The sequence below is a fragment of the Lutra lutra genome, chromosome 13 (genome assembly GCF_902655055.1).
Source record: "Lutra lutra chromosome 13, mLutLut1.2, whole genome shotgun sequence".
Lineage (NCBI taxonomy): Eukaryota > Metazoa > Chordata > Mammalia > Carnivora > Mustelidae > Lutra > Lutra lutra.
Genome location: NC_062290.1, coordinates 82,202,279 through 82,222,084, shown reverse-complemented (window position 1 = coordinate 82,222,084; position 19,806 = coordinate 82,202,279). Strand labels below are relative to the sequence as shown.

Here is a 19,806-nt window from a genome sequence, read left to right as displayed (position 1 = left end):
CTACATTTAATTGCCCTAGAATCCTAGGTTATGCCTAAATTTGATGTCTGGTCAAAGGACCAAGAAACTTCAAAGAAGAAATCTCTCTTGGAAAAAAAAAAAAAAGATTTTATTTATTTATTTCACACACACACACACACACACACACAGAGCATAAGCAGGGTGAGCGGCAGAAGGAAAGGAAGATGGCGGCTCCCCACTGAGCAGAGAACCCAATGTGGGGCTTGATCCTGGGATCAAGACCTGGGCCGAAGACAGACAGTTAGCCAACTGAGCCAACCAGGTGTCCCAAGAAATCTCATTTTTTAAAAACTTAGATTTTAATATTTTTTTCAACAAGTCTAAAAATTTGGAGAAAAAAAAATTCTTGCTACTTTGAATAACTTACCGATGATATCTTGTTGCCTTTCAGATTGAGGACTCGCAAAGATTTTAACTTCTTCCCTAACCATACTGGGATATGTTCAATTTCATTTCCTGCAAGGTTTAGCTTTTGCAGATTATACATATTTTCTATGCCTTCAATTTTGCTGGAAACCAAAGGATAAAATCAAATTTAGTAAATACAATGATATAATTCCTCAACTGTATGCTTAAGAATAAATAGCCTTGGTTTTTATGTGGGGTTACTTTCATAATTATAATTTGTTAACCTTTTTTATAAATGAGAACCAAACAAAAGTGGCTAAAAAGAAATTGACCAGAACAGCTAAGCTGCCAACTTTTCATTACTGGGTCTAGGAATCCTACTTATCTTACTATCAGACTTTAGGATCCCACAACACAGAAAAGGAGAGTCTATCCATGGCATTGCCACTACCCACAAGGAGCGGTACTAGTGGACAGCCACAGGAGAACTGAACCACTCAACAGCACACTTTCCTATGTTGTACACAGCCCTGTACAAGAGATATCCTTAATTACTATCCTAAGTCATCACCAAAAGATTAGCTATGACAGAGCAGGACATGTCTGCCATTTTGAACTGATGGACTCTCTAGAACACTGTATTTATGAACATAAATATTTTAATTAGAATATTTAAATCAATAAAACATTTATCATTCATATTGATGAATTTTCACTGATGAGATATTTTCCCAATTTAATTGATTACAATTTAATTATCATTTTAAGTCCCTGGTAAATTTTCTATGGACAAATATTTCCAAACTTCTTTATTTTCATTTTTATTTTACTGAAATTATTTTTATCAGGATTAATTTTTTTATACAAATTTCACATTAAGGATTTGACTCCATTTTTTCCCCTCTTTCATTTTCTGCCATATTAGAGCTTCTGCCACTGTTAGCAGTTTTGTTTTGTTGGCCACGATATCTTCCAAGTCTAAGGTGGGGGAAGTATACAGGTATAAAGATTTTTAATATTTGATAATTGCATCATTTTGTTTATAATAAGTGTTCTATGTGTGGTTTTTGCCACTGTCAGTTTTATCACGTTTATTTCTCAAGTAATATATATTATGAAATGGAAGCATAACTGAGTGTATTATAGCAACAAAGAACATCAGGATAAATACATAGGATCAAAATACATTGAAATATCTTTAAGACCAAAATGACAGGGTTTAAACACTGCTTCATGTCAACTTTCTTAATGGAATAAGGCAGTGAGTGGATCAAAGACTCTATCTGTGAAAACTTCCTATCAAAATGGAATTAATTAAAATAAAATTTGGTGTTCGTGCATCTCCTTCTTTGATAATGCTAGAAAGATATTATACTGTACTTCAGCAATGCCAAAACATGAAAGCAGTTATCCCATGTGAAGCGCTAGACTAGCACTGAATTGGGATCCAAGTGCCTGCTGTTTCAAAGAACTCTTGCAATTCAGTAATGTGGGCAACATCGACCTACCTCTTCAACAAAGACACCACTGCAATGCTACCTAAAGAAGCACTTACTTACTTACCAGATTTTGTTATATGATAAGTTGAGTTCACGTAATTTTGATAGCTTGTCCAATTTCTCAATCTTCCCTATTAGATTATAGCTGAGATTCAGTACTTCAAGTTTAACGCATTTTTCCAAATTTTCGATATACTAATTGGGAACAAATGAATAAATACTTTATATGACAGGCGCCTTAACATAAAGTACATGTATGGTTGTGCATCAGGGGCTGTTTTGATCAGTCACCAGAGAATAATAAATGCTTCCTGTTCTCCTGGACAATCCCTTGGTACAGCTTCCTTCACCCAGGAATAGCAGCTCTCCGTGCCCCTCAGTGGACAATACTTCCTATGTATCAAGAAAATCAAGATGATCCAACAAGTCCACTTCAACTTTTCTAAGCCTCTCCCTCCTCTCCTTGAAGTTGAGCTAGGTACTCATCCTCTTGTGCAACCTCATCTACCTTCTCCCTCCACGGTCTTGCATCTTTAATCTCTTTCACTCCTGGATCTTCCCCCTCAAGTATAAAACGTCACTATTTCATGGATACCCGTCATACTTACTACATACCACATGCACCACTGGGCAATGGATACCAGTGAGCTAGACCACGTTCTCACAAGAGTTATTGTGAGAACTCTCACATTTATTCTGCCTTCCATTTATTCTACTGGGAAGGCAAAATATCTTATGCTTTTACCATGTATTCAAATAGCTCTCCCCAAGACTGTCATCCACCTACCCACTCCACAAATATTTATCAAACATGGATTATGCGCCAGGGCTGTTCTAGGTACTAGAAATACACAGATGAGTAAGGAAACCAAGGTTCTTGCTTTCATTCACAGAGAAAGCCCCTACATAAACAACATTTTCAGACACTGAAGTGTACTAACAAGAAAATAAAGATAACATGATGGGACAGCATGCAAGGCACCAAGGTGGCAGATTTGTCTGCTGTGTTCACTGCATAGGCATAAATGCCTGGCACGCAGTGGGCACTGAATAAATATTTGTTGTCGAAAAGAATGAAAGAGTCATGGAGAAGGTAGCTAATGGCAACTGGGTGGTAAAATAAGGCCTCACAGAGGAAGTACACTGAACTGAGACCTTAATAACAAGAAACCAGCTGTGTGAATACCTCGGGGCAGAGAGTAACAGGCAGAGTAGAAAAATACAAAGGCCCTAAAAGACTGAATTTGGTTGGTTTGAGAAATAGAAGGGCTTTTTAACTGCCAAATCCAAATGGCTTTTTTTTTTTTTCCTGAATCATGTCTTTTAAAAAAAATTTTTTAAGGGGCGCCTGGGTGGCTCAGTGGGTTAAACCTCTGCCTTCGGCTCAGGTCATGATCCCAGGGTCCTGGGATCGAGCCCCGCATCGGGCTCTCTGCTCAGTGGGGAGCCTGCTTCTACCTCTCTCGCTGCCTGCCTCTCTGCCTACTTGTGATCTCTCTCTCTCCCTGTCAAATAAATTAATAAAAATTTTTTAAAAAATGACTATATAGATACTTCTGGATACCTGTGCATGTAATATTGGTAGAATAGACATCAAGGAGTAGAACTGCTGGGTTGGTAAGTATAAATTCAGTAAGTATAAACTCAATTGCTGAATCAAATAAGCAGACTTGAAATTTGGATGAATACTATCAAACTGTCTTTCTAAAATGCAGGAGCTTTATGTATGTCCCACTAAGACAATATGATAATACTCACTTCCCACACCTTTCTGAACACTGAAATAATCCTTTTAATTCTTGTCCATTGACATACAAGAATGAAAATCATATCAATTGTTTTCCTATTTTTTGATATTAATAAAGTTGAACATATTTTCATATTATTATTAGCCATTTATAATACTTTTGTGAATGCCTTGTTCATATCCTTTGCACATTTTCCACTGAGTTGTCTCTCTTACTGAATTGTATAAGCTCTTTATATTATATAGGTATTGTTGTATATGTTGAAAACACTCCCTGAGAGTTTAACTTTTTAAAAGATATCTTTCATTAAACACTTTAATCTTTATGTACACTAAATCTGCCAATATTTTTCTTTGTGGCATTAAGGTTGGTGCTTGCTTAAAGGGCTTTCCCAACTCTAAGATTCTAAAATATACCCTCCTATATTCTTTCCTAATACTTCTATAAGCATTTTTGTGGGTTTTGTTCTGGTTTCATTAAATCTTCAACCTTCTGGAATTAATTTTTGAGACTAATGTAGTAGACATCTAAGTTTATATGTTTTCCAATTAAAAAGTTTAAGTTGTCTTTTACAATGTGTTCATGTTATACAGTTTACAAATAAAGTAATAAACACTCCAGAGCAGGGATCAGCAAATTTTTTATCGAAAAAGCCACATAGTAAATATTTTTGGTTTCATGGGCCATAAGGTCTTTTTGACAACTATTTACCCCTGCTATTGTACTGCAAAAACAGCCACAGACAATGTGTATACAAATGAGTGTGACTGTGTTCCAATAAAATTTTATTTACAAAAATAGGTGGCAGGCCTGATTTGGCCTACAAGTTATAGTCTGCCAACCCACCTCTAGAAAGAATCCAGTAATGTATAGAATAATAAGAGCTTATGAATGTGAAGATGTCATACTTACGATACAGAACTTTCACTGGAAACAATACAAGGTCTGCTACAAATTAGGTGACATTAGGATGAGATGATACTATAAACCTAATACAATCTTTTAATTTTCAGTTTTAAAACAGAGAAAACTTTTTTTTTAAATGCTGGTAACCTACCCTAAATTTCTTGCCACCATCTTTAGCAAGTGAAAGGTTCAGAGACTTCACCAAAGCCAAATTGTCATGTTTAGTAAGTTTTTTAACAAGGGCCTCTGTAATATATCGGACTCCTGCATGTGAATCAGCTTCTGAAATGACAGAACCAGATCATCATCAGTAGAACAGGATATCTCTGAAAAACAAATTATTTTGATGTTATATAACCAAAAAAAATTTTTAAGCCATGCAAATATAGAAAGAGCTGGTTAGTTCTAATAACTGCAATGTTTTAATAATATTTTACTTTATATAGCATTATAATAATTGCATACATATACAGTAATGTCAGTAAGTTATGCTTCACAAATATTAGTTCTGCACCAAGCTTGTACTATATACTTTACACTTACAATTTAATTTGTACATTTAAAATAAAAATTACTCGGGGCACCTGGGTGGCTCAGTGGGTTAAGCCGCTGCGTTCGGCTCAGGTCATGATCTCAGAGTCCTGGGATCGAGCCCCGCATCGGGCTCTCTGCTCAGCAGGGAGCCTGCTTCCTCCTCTCTCTCTGCCTGCCTCTCTGCCTGCTTGTGATCTCTCTGTCAAATAAATAAATAAAATCTTTAAAAATAAAAATAAAATAAAATAAAAATTACTCAAACTACTACTGGACCATGAGGGGAGAATTTGAAAGATAACTGATACCATAAGATGAAATAATATTAGAATAATTGGGATTCCAGAAGAAGAAGAAAGAGAGAAGGGGGAAGAAGGTATATTGGAGCAAATTATAGTAGAGAATTTCCCTAATATAGCAAAGAGAACAAGCATCAAAATCCAGGAGGCACAGAGAACCCACCTAAAAATCAATAAAAATAGGTCCACACCCCATCATCTAATAGCAAAACTTACAAGTCTTAGTGACAAAGAGAAAATCCTAAAAGCAGCTCGGGACAAGAAGTCTGTAACATACAATGGTAAAAATATTATTTTGGCAGCAGACTGACCCACAGAGACCTGGCAGGCCAGAAAGAACTGGCATGATATATTCAGAGCACTAAATGAGAAAACATGCAGCCAAGAATACTATATCCAGCTAGGCTATCATTGAAAATAGAAGGAGAGATAAAAACCTTCCAGGACAAACAAAAACTAAAAGAATTTGTAAACACCAATCCAGCCTACAGGAAATACTGAAAATACCTTCAAGAACTCTCTCTCTCTCTAGGCAAAGAGAGAGCCTAAAAGTAGTAGACCAGAAAGGAACAGAGACAATATACAGTTTAACAGTCACCTTACAGGCAATACAGTGGCACTAAATTCATATCTTTCAATAGTTACTCTGACTGTAAATGGGCTAAATGCCCCAACCAAAAGACAAAGGATATCAGAATGGATAAAAAAACAAAATCCATCAATATGCTGTCTATAAGAAACTCATTTTAGACCCAAAGACACCTCCAGATTTAAAGTGAGGGGGTGGAAAACAATTTACCATGCTAATGGACATCAAAAGAAAGCTGGGCTGGCAATCCTTATATCAGATAAATTAGATTTTAAGCTAAAGACTATAATAAGAGATGAGGAGGGACACTGTATCATATGCAAAGGGTCTATCCAACAAGAAGATCTAACAATTTTAAATATCTATGCCCCTAACATGGGAGCAGCCAACTATATAAACCAATTAATAACAAAATCAAAGAAACACATCGACAATAATACAATAATAGTAAGGGACTTTAACACCCCCCTCACTGAAATGGACAGATCATCCAAGCAAAAGATCAACAAAGAAATAAAGGCCTTCAATGACACACTGGACCAGATGGACATCACAGATATATTCGAATATCCCATCTCAAAGCAACAGAATACGCATTCTTCTCTAGTGCAAATGGAACATTCTCCAGAATAGATCATTTCCTGGGTCACAAATCAGGTCTCAGCCAGTACCAAAAGACTGGGATCATTCCCTGCATATTTTCAGACCACAACACTCTGAAGCTAGAACTCAATCACAAGAGGAAAGTTGGAAAGAAGTCAAATACATAGAGGCTAAAGAGCATCCTACTAAAGAATGAATGGGTCAGCCAGGAAATTAAAGAAGAATTGAAAAAATTCATGGAAACAAATGATAATGAAAACACAACTGTTCAAAATCTGTGGGACACAGCAAAGACAGTCCTGAGAGAAAAGTATATAGCAATACAAGCCGTTCATAAGAAATAAGAAAGGTCTCAAATACACAAACCTAACTCTACACCTAAAGTAGCTGGAGAAAGAACAGCAAAGAAAGCCTAAACCCAGCAGCAGAGAGAAATAATAAAGATCAGAGCAGAAATCAATGAAATAGAACCAAAAGAACAGAAGAACAGATCAACGAAACCAGGAGCTGGTGCTTTAAAGAATTAATAAGGTTGATAAACCCCTGGCCAGACTTATCAAAAGGAAAAGAGAAAGGACCCAAATAAATAAAATCATGAATGAAAGAGGAGAGATCACAACCAACACCAAAGAAATACAAACAATTTTAAGAACATATTATGAGCAACTCTATGCCAGCAAATTTGACAATCTGGAAGAAATGGATGCATTCCTAGAGACGTATAAACTATCACAACTGAACCAGGAAGAAACAGAAAACCTGAATAGACCCGTAACTAGTAAGGAGATTGAAGCAGTCATCAAAAATCTCCCAACAAGAGCCCAGGGCCAGATGGTTTCCCAGGGGAATTCTACCAAACAGTTAAAGAACAATTAATATCTTATATCCTGAAACTGTTCCAAAAAATAGAAATGGAAGGAAAACTTCCAAACTCATTTTATGAGGCCAGCATTACCTTGATCCCCAAAACAGACAAAAACCCCATCAAAAGAGAATTACAGACCAATAACCTTGATGAACTCAGATGCAAAAATTCTCACCAAAATACTAGCCAATAGGATCCAACAGTACATTAAAAGGATTATTCACCACGACCAAGTGGGATTTATTCCAGGGCTGCAAGGTTGGTTCAGAAACATCCACAAATCAATCAATGTGATACAATACATTAATAAAAGAAAGAATAAGAACCATATGATACTCTCAATAGATGCTGAAAAAGCTTTTGACAAAGTACAGAATCCTTTCTTGATCAAAACTCTTCAAAGTGTAGGGATAGAGGGCACATACCTCAATATCATCAAAGCCATCAATGAAAAACCCACAGCGAATATCATTCTCAATGTAGAGAAACTGAGAGCTTTTCCGCTAAGGTCAGGAACACGGCAGGGATGTCCATTATCGCCACTGCTATTCAACATAGTACTAGAAGTCCCAGCCTCAGCAATCAGACAACAAAAAGAAATCAAAGGCATCCAAATTGGCAAAGAAGAAGTCAAACTATCACTCTTTGCAGATGATACGATACTTTATGTGGAAAACCCAAAAGACTCCCACTCCAAATCTGCTAGAACTTGTACAGGAATTCACTAAAGTGTCAGGATATAAAATCAATGCACAGAAATCAGTTGCGTTTCTATACACCAACAACAAGACAGAAGAAAGAGAAATTAAGGAGTCAATCCCATTTACAATTGCACCCAGAATCTTAAGATAACTAGGAATAAACCTAACCAAAGAGGCAAAGAATCTGCACTCAGAAAACTATAAAGTACTCATGAAAGAAATTGAGGAAGACAAAAAGAAATGGAAAAACATTCCATGCTCATGGATTGAAGGACAAGTATTGTGAAAATGTCTATGCTACCTAAAGCAATCTACATGTTTAATGCAATCCCTATCAAAATGCCATCGCTTTTTTTTTTTTTTTTTCAAAGAAATGGAACAAATAATCTTAAAATTTATATGGAACCAGAAAAGACCTTGAAAATCCAGAGGAATGTTGAAAAAGAAAGCCAAGGTTGGTGGCATCACAATTCCAGACTTCAAGCTCTTTTACAAAACTGTCATCATTAAGACAGTATGGTACTGGCACAAAAACAGACATATAGATCAATAGAACAGAATACAGAGCCCAGAAATAGACCGTCAACTCTATGGTCAACTAATCTTTGACAAAATAGGAAATAATGTCCAATGGAAAAAAGACAGTCTCTTCACCAAATGGTGTTGGGAAAATTGGGCAGCCACATGCGGAAAAATGAAACTGGACCATTTTCTTACACCATACACAAAAATAGACTCAAAATGGAAAAGACCTCAATGTGAGACAGGAATCCATCAAAATCTTTGAGGAGAACACAGGTAGCAATCTCTTCAACCTCAGCCAGAGCAACTTCTTCCTAGAAACATCGCCAAAGGCAAGGGAAGCAAGGGCAAAAATGAAATATTGAGACTTCATCAGGATCAAAAGCTTCTGCACAGCAAAGGAAATAGTCAACAAAACCAAAAGACAACTTACAGAATGGGAGAAGTTATTTGCAAACGACATATCAGATAAAGGGCTAGTATCCAAAATCTATAAAAAAACTTATCAAACTCAACACCCAAAGAACAAATAATCCAATCAAGAAATGGGCAGAAGACATGAACAGACATTTCGGCAAAGAAGACATCCAGACTGCCAACAGACACATGAAAAAGTGCTTCACATCACTCAGCATCAGGAAAATACAAATCAAAACCACAATGAGATACCACCTCACACTAGTCAGAATGGCTAAAATTAACAAGTCAGGAAATGACAGATGCTGGCGAGGATGTGGAGAAAGGGGAACCCTCCTACACTGTTGGTGGGAATGCAAGCTGATGCAACCACTCTGGAAAACAGCATGGAGGTTCCTCAAAAAGTTGAAGTTAGAGCTACCCTACAACCCAGCAATCGAACTACTAGGTATTTACCCTAAACATACAAATGTAGTGATCCAAAGGGGCGCATGCACCTGAATGTTTATAGCAGCAATTTCCACAATAGCCAAACTATGAAAAAAGCCTAGTTGTCCACCGACAGATGAATGGATAAAGAAGATGTAGTATATTTCTATAGTGAAATATTATGCAGCCATCAAAAGAAATGAAATCTTGCCATTTACAATGACATGGATAGAACTAGAGGGTATTATGCTGAGCGAAATAAGTCCATCAGAGAAAGACAATTATCATAGGATCTCCCTGATATGAGGAATTTGAGAGGCAAAGTAGGGGGCTTGGGGGGTAGGGAAGGAAAAAAAAACAAGATGGGATCAGGAGGGAGATAAACCATTAGAGACTCTTAATCTCACAAAACAAACTGAGGGTTGCTGGGGGGAGGGGAGTATGGACAGGGTGTTTGGGTTATGGATATTGGGGAGGGTATGTGCTATGGTGAGTGCTGTGAAGTATATAAACCTGACGATTCACATACGTGTACTCCTGGGGCAAATAATACATTATATGTTAATAAAAAAAATTAAAATAAATAAATAACCATGTATTGAGCACATTTTTTTTTAAAAATTAAAAAATACAAATTATTATTTCAATTTTTTTTTAAGATTTTATTTATTCATTTGACAGAGATCACAAGTAGGCAGAGAGAGAGAGAGGTAGAAGCAGGTTCCCCGCCGAGCAGAGAGCCCGATGTGGGGCTCGATCCCAGGACCCTGGGATCATGACCTGAGCCGAAGGCAGAGGCTTTAACCCACTGAGCCACCCAGGCGCCCCTATTTCCATTTATTTTTAAAAATTATAATAGTTTGCTCAAGATCTTGTGTCTAATGATGTGGAAATCCAGGACTTGAACCCAGGCAGAAGAATCTCCAAAATTTATACTTTTAATCATATGCAGCATTAAAGTTTTAGCGATATATATATTTTTTTTTCTTAGAGAAGGAGAGAGAGAGAGAGAGAGGTAGAGAGAGAGAAGGGGTGCAGAAGAAAAGGGAGAGAGAGAATCTTAAGCAAACTCCACACCCAGAGCAGAGCCCAAAACAGGGCTGGATCTCAGAGCCCTGAGATCATGACCTAAGCCAAAATCAAGAGTGGGATGCTTAACCAACTAGTCACCCAGGTGCCCCTAATTTTTTGTTTTTGCTGTTTTTTAAAATAGTTATCCATTTTTTACAGTGCTAAATTACCTAGTTTTTTGTTTTATTTTGTTTTAATAAACTGTCACTAATCTGTTTCTTTGGTTTTTTTTTTTAAATTCCAATCTAAACTTCAGAAACACCAGAATTCTTAAAAATCCCCTTTTTTTTTTAAATGGTGAGCATCTCAGATTTGTTGCTCTTTTAAACAGAGAATAACCCAAAGTAGTAACTTCATGGACAGCACACCCTATCCTAATTAGGAGTCAGAAAAAATTAATGTTGGGTTCAGATCCAGGCTGTATGACAAAGTTTCCCTATGATTATTTACAATAAGTTAATATTACATTTATTTTGGTTCAAAATTATATGCTTTTTTCCCTTAATTTGGGCTGTTCTAGGAAGGAAAATGACTAATATTCTAAAATATTAGTCAAATTAGAGTCAACAGTATACCAACTGACAGCAAGTGTATAGTTTAAACTCAATCGCTGATCAAGTTTAGTAATCAAAACTGAGCAGAGATATAGCTGTGATTTCATTAGCAAAGAAATCACATAGATTTCATTCACATTCAGTTACTTTAAATCATCTTTTAGAAAAGAAGAATGTATTTCTGAAAACAGATTCCCACAAGAATAGACTGCTTTCATGAAAAAAATAAAAACAAAACCTTGGAGAAACATATACATGTCCCTTATGGGGACATGATAAACAGTTTGCCAATAAGCAGACTGGAACAACCCAAGGGTAGATCACATTTTTGTACTGAATTAAGGCACTTCACTCTGAAGTCAACAGATATGCTTTTCTTCTAACCAAGGATGATGCCTAATTTGGCATACGAGCTTTAAGATACTCTCCCACCACAGGAAATAAAGCTTCCTCTTTCTGGAAACTCCCCTCTCCTAACTCTGTTAGACAGCTTCACCCTCACCCAGAGGCCTTCATCCTCCACTGTCCCTATACGCTTTCTGTCGGTATCAACAATAGGTCATGTTAGTACAAAGATATATATTTCACTTGGACCAAAAATATAAGTTCGGTAATTTTCCATCTCTACTCTAGAATATGTGTTCAAATTCTTAGATTAAAAAACATTACCTTTGGGGCACCTGGGTGGCTCAGTTTGTTAAGCAACTGCCTTCGGCTCAGGTCATGATCCTGGAGTCCCAAGATCGAGTCCCACATCGGGCTCCCTGCTCAGTGGGGAGTCTGTTTCTCCCTCTGACCTGTCTCCTCTCATGGTCTCTCTCTCTCATTCTCTCTCTCTCTCTCTCTCTCAAATAAATAAATAAATAAATAAATCTTTAAAAAATTAAAAAAGAAAAACATTACCTTTATGGTCTTGGTAGTCTGAAAGCACCATGTTTTCATCTGTAATCTCAACTTGCTCATTCCATTGTCCTCCAAAATGAAGAGTCTCAGATCCACTTAAAGGTGAAAGTGACCTAGATCTCATACTGGACATAAGGGATGGTGGACTAGGAGAGTGAGGTGATGGTGGCATCTTTGCATTGGAAAACTTTTGCTGAGAACCTTTCTTCATGGCAAGAATAAAGCCAGGTGTCCATCAAAACCTGTAAGAGTTTTCAGCATATTTAACAAGGTCAATTTTTTAGAGCTCTCAAAACTATTATCTACTTCTAGAACTTTTTTTACATTCTGCACCCAAAGTGGGACTTGAACTCATGACCCCGAGATGAAGAGTCACACATTCTACCAACTAAGCCAGTCAAGTACCCTTATTTCTTGAGTTCTGAAGATGACAAACTTATAAACTCAGAGGCTACAGATGCTAGGACCCATACTACTCCCAAGCTGATGGAAGCAGACACTGCTTCAAACACTACTGATCACATTGCCAGAGGGAAAAGAGATCTCCAGAGGCTCTTGTACTGACACATGCTCCAGCCAGAAGTCTTCCCTGTCTTTCTCTTCTCTATTGGACCAAACTAATCACAGTATCCCTCATATCCAAAATGGGTCCTAGAATGTAGGCAGCTGGAAATGTTTGACAACCAGCAGTATATAATACTGACAACTACTCTCTCCTTCCTGATAAAGTTTCTTCTTTCATTTCTGGGACACCACATTCTCCTGGTATCCCCTTACCTTTGTGGCCACTCCTCAGCTTCCTTTGCTCACTCACAGTCCTGTATCCAATCTTCAAATGTCAGAACTCCTTAAGTCTCTTTGATTCTCTCTGCAATCTCACTTTAGATTATCTAATACACACCCATGGCTCCCAATGTCACCTGTATATTGATGTTTTTATCTGCAATCCAACCTCTCTCTGAGTTCCAGACTCCTGTTCCCAACTGTCTACTTGAAATTTCATTGCCATCCTACACTTAACATGTCCAAACTGAATTTATCACTTCACCCATTCCTCCCGTATAGAACACATGAATCATAAGTGCACAGCTCCATGAACTGTTATACAGTGAACAACCAGTATCCAGATCAAGAAACAGAATATTACCAGAACCCCAGAAGCCACTTTGTACCCCCTTCCAATCATTAGTCAACATACATGGGTAATCACTAACCTGATTTCCAATACCAGAGATTTTCTTTTTAACTATTTAAGATTTTTAAGTATTTCTACATCCAACATGGGACTCGAACTCACAACTCTGAGATCAAGAGTCGCATGCTCTTCTGACTGAGCCAGCCAGGTACTCTGTAATCTATTTTTGAACTATATGTAAATGAAATCATAGAATAGTTTTTTATCTGCCTCCTCTGTTAAACATTTGGTTTCCAATATTCATTCATATTTGTCTCATGCTATTAGAAGAACATCTGATTGCTTCAAACCCATGTGCCTACTATTGCTTGTCCACAAAATCAATTTTGTTGAAGTTCAGGTCTTCCAGAAGGAACGAAAGCACTTATTAGGAAAGGGATCTTAGTCAAATCCCTTTACTTTTCAAAAGAAAATTAAAGTCCGGAATGGTAAATGACTAGGCGAGACACTATAGTAATGGTGAGAATCAGTTCTCTTCTCAAACTAATTTGTAAGTCAAATCACGTAACTAATCTAGTAGAATGTAAGTCCCACGAAAGTAGGCATATTGTTCACTGATTTCTTCCAGGCCTAGGGCAGAACTTAGCAGAAAGTAGATAATTAATTTTATCTAATGGAGTACTCTGAAGAACTGATAAAGGGCACTTATTTAATACCTCAACAAAGGATATCTTCTTGTGCTGTATTAGTCCTCAACACCTCCTAATGCGCAAGGTCAGGTTTATGCAAAAAAGATTTTCATGATATACAATTACTTTTGTAAGTATAACCATTGCAAAAATCATGTTTGACAAAATTTAGACAAAAAAATCTTATAAAATGGGATAGGTCTTCAGCAAGGCTGTATTAACAATGATCTTAGTTTTGCTCAATATCTATAATCTCCCCAACTCTCCCGTCTTAAAATGTGAAGACAAAACACAAATTAAGTTTTAGAAAAGTTGGGGCACCCAGATGGCTCAGTCAGTTGACTGTCTGCCTTCAGCTCAGGTCGATCCCAGGGTCCTAGGATTGAGTACTGTGCTGGGCTCCCTGCTCAGCAGCAGTCTGCTTCTCCCCTTCCCTCTGCCTCTTACCCCCACTTGTGCTCTCTCTTGTGCTTACTCTCTCTCTCAAATGAATAAATAAAATCTTTAACTTTTTAATTTTTTTTAAAGATTTTATTTATTTATTTGATAGAGAGAGATCACAAGTAGACAGAGAGGCAGGGAGAGAGAGAGGAGGAAGAAGGCTCTCTGCAAGCAAAGAGCCCAATGCGGGGCTTGATCCCAGGACCCTGAGACCATGACCTGAGCTGAAGACAGAGGCTTTAACCCACTGAGCCACCCAGGCGCCCCTAAAATTTTTAACTTTTTAAAAATATTTTTATTTATTTATTTGACAGAAATCATGAGTAGGCAGAGAGGCAGGCGGCGGGGGGAGAGGGGGAGGGAAGCAGATTCCCTACCCAGCAGAGACCCCAATGTGGGGCTCGATCCCAGGACTCCAAGACACGATCCAAGCCAAAGGCAAAGGCCCAACCCACTGAGCCACCCAGGTGCCGCCCCAAATCTTTAACTTTTAGAGAAGTTTTCAGTTCAAAGATTTTGGGCCGCTCCAAAGTTAATGCTATATAAATTGGTATTAGAATGAGATATTATAATGGTTTGATGTGTGAACACCTTCACAAGTACATAGGTATTGTTATACAGGCTGGGACTATGAAGAAACTTATTTGTTAAACAGTTGGAACATATATATGGAAAAGAGAGGTGCCATTAATATAGTCAGTCAATTAACCAATAATTAAGAGATACACTATCTTTCTTTGATGATACAGTCATTCTAGGAATGCTGATCTTACCCAAAACATGTCTGGAATTCCTCTCTGGGTCTTGCTTTGAGAATTATTAATACATCTCACCAGAAAATCAGACCCATTTCTTCAGCTACACCTTGTTTTAATTTTCCCAGGTTGAACATTAACTTTACCATCTGTCAAATATTGTGATAAGCTCTTATACGTATCATCACATTAGGAGGATTAAGTATAACAATTGTACAGAATAGGTATTATCATCTCTAAAAAGATTAAGTAATTTGTTCAAAGTCCCATAACTAATTGGCTAATCCACGGCTTGAATCCTGATCTGATTTCAAAGCCCACGTCTTCATTACCGTGCCATATTGCTGAGTTTTCAGGAGTCCAGATCATGTTTGATTTGCTCTCTAAAGCTTAGCATGGTGCCGCACACAAACTAGACCAGAATAAATAACACTAAATGACCTTGATCAACAGATAGCACATAAGGCAATTCCTGAAGGAAAAACAAAAAATTTAATATAATAGCATCACTGAACTCATGATCTAGCTTCTTACGGTGATGAGTTTGAAGAGAAAAAAAATCTGTTACATTTGTTTTTAAAAAGTGATTATTATTTCACTTATACATTATTTCACTTATACATTACAGTATGGCCAACTGCCCTGTGCCAAAAGTCCAGTTTACTTTAAACTGCAAACTTCTATGTGTCCTTACTTTCTCTCTCATTTTTTCATGATAAACTATCCATATAGATCAGAAAAGCCACCTCCAATTCACGTAACTGCTCTTTATGCCTGTGACAAAGCTTTTGGTCTTAATTTCCCAAGTGTGGCAAAAACTTCTATCGCTACTATCACACCACTCTGCCATGGAAACAAATCTCTTAGTAATACTGATTCTGTACTGACTTGTAAGGGTGTCTCTTTCTAAATAAAAATAATATACTCGGGGTGCCTAGGTAGCTCAGTGGGTTAAAGCTTCTGCCTTTGGCTCAGTTCATGATCCCAGGGTCCTGGGATTGACCTCCGCATCGGGCTCTCTGCTCAGCAGGGACCCTGCTTCCCCCTCTCTCTCGGCCTGCCTCTCTGCCTACTTGTGATCTCTTTCTGTCAAATAAATAAATAAATAAATAAATAAAATCTTAAGGAAAAAAAAAGAATAGTATACTCAAACCTGAGGATAGCTAAGAGGTATGTGTTTTAAAAATAAAATTGTGTAAATAAATAAACAAATAAAATTAAATATATTTATTCCTGAGTTATATGTAGGTTTCATGAAGGCAGGAGATTATAAAAATAAAAGAGGGGAGTGACAGGGACCAACTCTCACTTCTGTGTATATATCTTTCCCTACCCTGTAACAGGATAGAAAATTATATAACTAGAATAGGATGTTGCCACATACTACAAAGACATGCTTTATATATATATATTTCTATTGTTTTTTGGCTTAAAAAAAAGCACATCTTATATTTTTAGGCAATGCAATTATTCTGTATCCCACATCTTAGTCCTCTCTCTAAATTCTTACAATACTGAACCATCCTGAATTCTCTTCATAACATTGCAATGACTAAGACCTTTCAGGCTTCACTAGACTATTATGAGGAACTCTGTTACCTCTCTTGATCAGAAAATATCTGCTTTAGATTTATAGATTTATAGATTTAAAAAAAATATTAGAATGGATTTCTGAAATCTAGGTCAGTTCCTTTCTTTTATGAATTTTAACATGAAAGATTAAGTGATAGTTTCAAAGTCACAGTGCATTCCCAGATCCCGTCCCTGGGTTGCCATAGCTCCTGTAAGGCCTGGACAGTGAAACAACAGATACATATCACAATCTCATAAAATAGCGAACTCAGTAATAGCGAACTGGACTGTGTTTGAGAATGGCTAGCATTATTTCAGAGACTAGCACCTAGATGTAGTAAATGGTCAGCTACAATTTTAAGGGAGAGATGGGGAGATTGTCTGACGCTAGATGTCATTTGTAATCACATTAAGACCAAACAATAAAAAAAGATGATGATGATGATGATGATGACAGTTGAGAGGTAGGGCTAGAGTGTATAAAGGGGTAGAATAAAGAGAAAACAAAACAAGCAAAAAAGTCGGGAGCTGGAGACATATTCTGAAGGCCCAGAAGGGGGTCTGCAGTATAAGAGAAAGTTACTGAAATAATGGGATTATCAGAGTCATATGACTGATGGGTCAGAAAACACCATCCATCCTGTCACTCCCCTGCCCTGACACATAGCTTCTTTTTTTTTTTTTTTTTTTTTTTTTTCCTGACACATAGCTTCTTAGAGACTATACCTCCCCCTCTATTAGGCCTTTCCTCTCACTTCTAATTGTCCATCTCCTTTGATCTTTTCCAAATAAGACAGACCACCATTATCCCCAAACCCTCCCTCTCTCTTTCCAGTCCACTCCAACATGCAAAAATCCATCCCGATTTCTTGACCTCCATATCCTCCTTTCCATCCTGTAGCCTTTTAATCACATCTCGGTATTTTCCCTGCAATTCTACTTCATCCCATACCCTCTGACCCATTTAAATACCTTACTCTTTAACTTTCTCTAGTCCTTTCAAATATGATGATTCCCATTCCTCACCAAAGGCAATCCTCCCATCCTGCGCTTGTCAACCTCTGCCTCCTATCCTTCATCTCATTCTCATTGCCAAGTTTCCCCACAAATTCTGTCCCACTTTCCCAACATTGTATTAGCCTCCATTTATCTGTAGTTCTTTCCAATATCCTACCTCAACACTTCTGTATCTGTCCTGATTCCCCAAACTACTCATCTTAGCAAATATCTTGACATCCTAATCCATTCCAATACTCTTACTTCAAATTATTCTCCTCCTCCAACAAAATAGCCAAACCTTGACATATTCCTCTTTATCCCAATATGATTGCTTAACTACTAACCTTTCCCTTCTAATACCCTGACCTCCCTCTTCATTCTATTAACATCCTGGGTTCTCCTCTCATGTCTCTCTCCATTCTACTCAGGTATCCTAAAAGCCCATGTTGCTCATCTCTTCCCATTAATTTATTTATTCAGTAATTCAATTTTATTGAGTAACTTTTATGCACTGAGAACTGTGTGAGGCTTTAAAAACAGAACTGAGAAAGTAGTGTTTCTACACTCAAGATGCACAAAAGGATTATATCTCCCGCTTATACATGGTCTTTGCACCAAGTAATCTCCTTTATAACATCTTACAATTAGAATTATATAATCATTTGTGCAACAACTTGGCTATTGCTTGTTTCTAAGCTACAAGAAAGCAGAGATTCTATTGTTTGATGTACAATAAATATTTGTTGAATGAATGAAAAGAGGACTGTACTAAGCACTCTAAGGACATTAGCAAATTTAAATTCTCACAGATAATGTATAAGGTCAGAATTAGTAACCTCTTTTACAAGTGGCAGTGTTTCACTGAGAATTAAGAGCTTGGATTCTAGGACTAAACAGCCGGAGTTCAGATCCTGCTTCTCCATTTACTGTGTGACATTAGGCAAATTACTTAACCTCTCTGATCCTCAGTTTCATCACTTTTAAACTGAAGATGGCTACTTCATGCAAGTTATTTTAAATTCTGAATTAGTTAGTACGTGAAGGGCTTAGAATTGGATTTGACACATAGTGTAGACTCAAAGGTAACCAGAAGTTATTTTTACAAGTGAGAAAACGTGCTCAGGAAGATTAAGGAACATGCCCAAAGTCAAGAGCAGGTTGAGTAACACACAAGGTGGCACAATCAAGACTTGGATCCAAGTTTTGACATGAAAATTCACCCATCCTTTAATCATTATACAACAAAATATTTGCTTTTCCATTTAACATTTTTCCCCAACACCCTAACTCATCATTGTCCATGTACTGTACTCCGTACGATACCACGACACGACACTCAAACCGTCCTTTATCCCTGTCATTCCCCACAGACACCTGGCACACCCCAGTCCCTCCCCCCTCCTCTGGGTGGCGGGACCCCCACCCTTCTCGGCGCCGCACCCCGACGTCCACACTTCCCCACACTCGGGTTCTCTATGCCCACGCGCCCCCGCCATCCCCACCCGTGACCTCCTCAGTATTCATCCGAACCTCCCTTTTTCATCCTCCTCTCCACGCCCGTTCCGGGCCCTCCCCTCCTTCTCATCCAATCCCAATTCCCAGGAACACGCCCCCGCGCCCGAATCCATCCCCAGCCGGCCCACCCCACGCTTGGTCCAGGCCTTCCCGCCTTCGCCACGGGCCCCCACGGCTCCGCACGGTGCCGGACAACGGCCTCGACCGGGCCTGGCACTCACCGCCAGGGAGCCAAGCGGAGCAGGCCCGCGGGACGAGGCGGGGCTGGAGACGCGCAGCTTCTTCCCTCTAGGCGTCCAGCGACGCAGCGGCCATTTTATTGTGTTATGCCGGTTGCCCAGGGGCCGGAGCGCGGCGTGGGCGGGGCCTGCTGCGGCCACGCCCCTCCCTGATCCGTTGGGAAGGCGGGGCCCAGCTTCCCGCCGCCTTTGCCGCCTCTGCCTCGGGTACTCAGGGTCGCGAGGCTTCCTAAAGGTGTGCAGCCCGTGTGGGGTGAGGGGGCGAGGTCTCCTGCTGCAGCCGCAGACTAGCCCATCTCCCTTTCTTGAGGCGAAGCCGCCGCTGCCTCACGCCGAGGCTCGAACACGCTCCTGCGGGGCCGCTGGGCCTGAGGCGGACCTGAGGGACAGACTTGGTGCTGCCGCCAAGCTCCCGCCCTTCCGATGCTGGCAGCAGCTTCTCCTTGCGCGGCCTC

General features: G+C 38.6%; 1 protein-coding gene across 1 annotated transcript in view; it reads right to left on the bottom strand.

Moving 5' to 3' along the window:
* Positions 1-19,460, bottom strand: part of CNTRL (centriolin) — an 89,503-nt gene extending 70,043 nt beyond the window's left edge. The window contains 5 exon segments of the mRNA XM_047699376.1: positions 389-530; positions 1,933-2,063; positions 4,674-4,804; positions 12,007-12,248; positions 19,334-19,460. Of these exon segments, the coding sequence (XP_047555332.1) occupies positions 389-530; positions 1,933-2,063; positions 4,674-4,804; positions 12,007-12,217 (615 nt within the window). The 5' untranslated portion in view covers positions 12,218-12,248; positions 19,334-19,460.
* Positions 19,461-19,806: the final 346 nt, after the last annotated feature.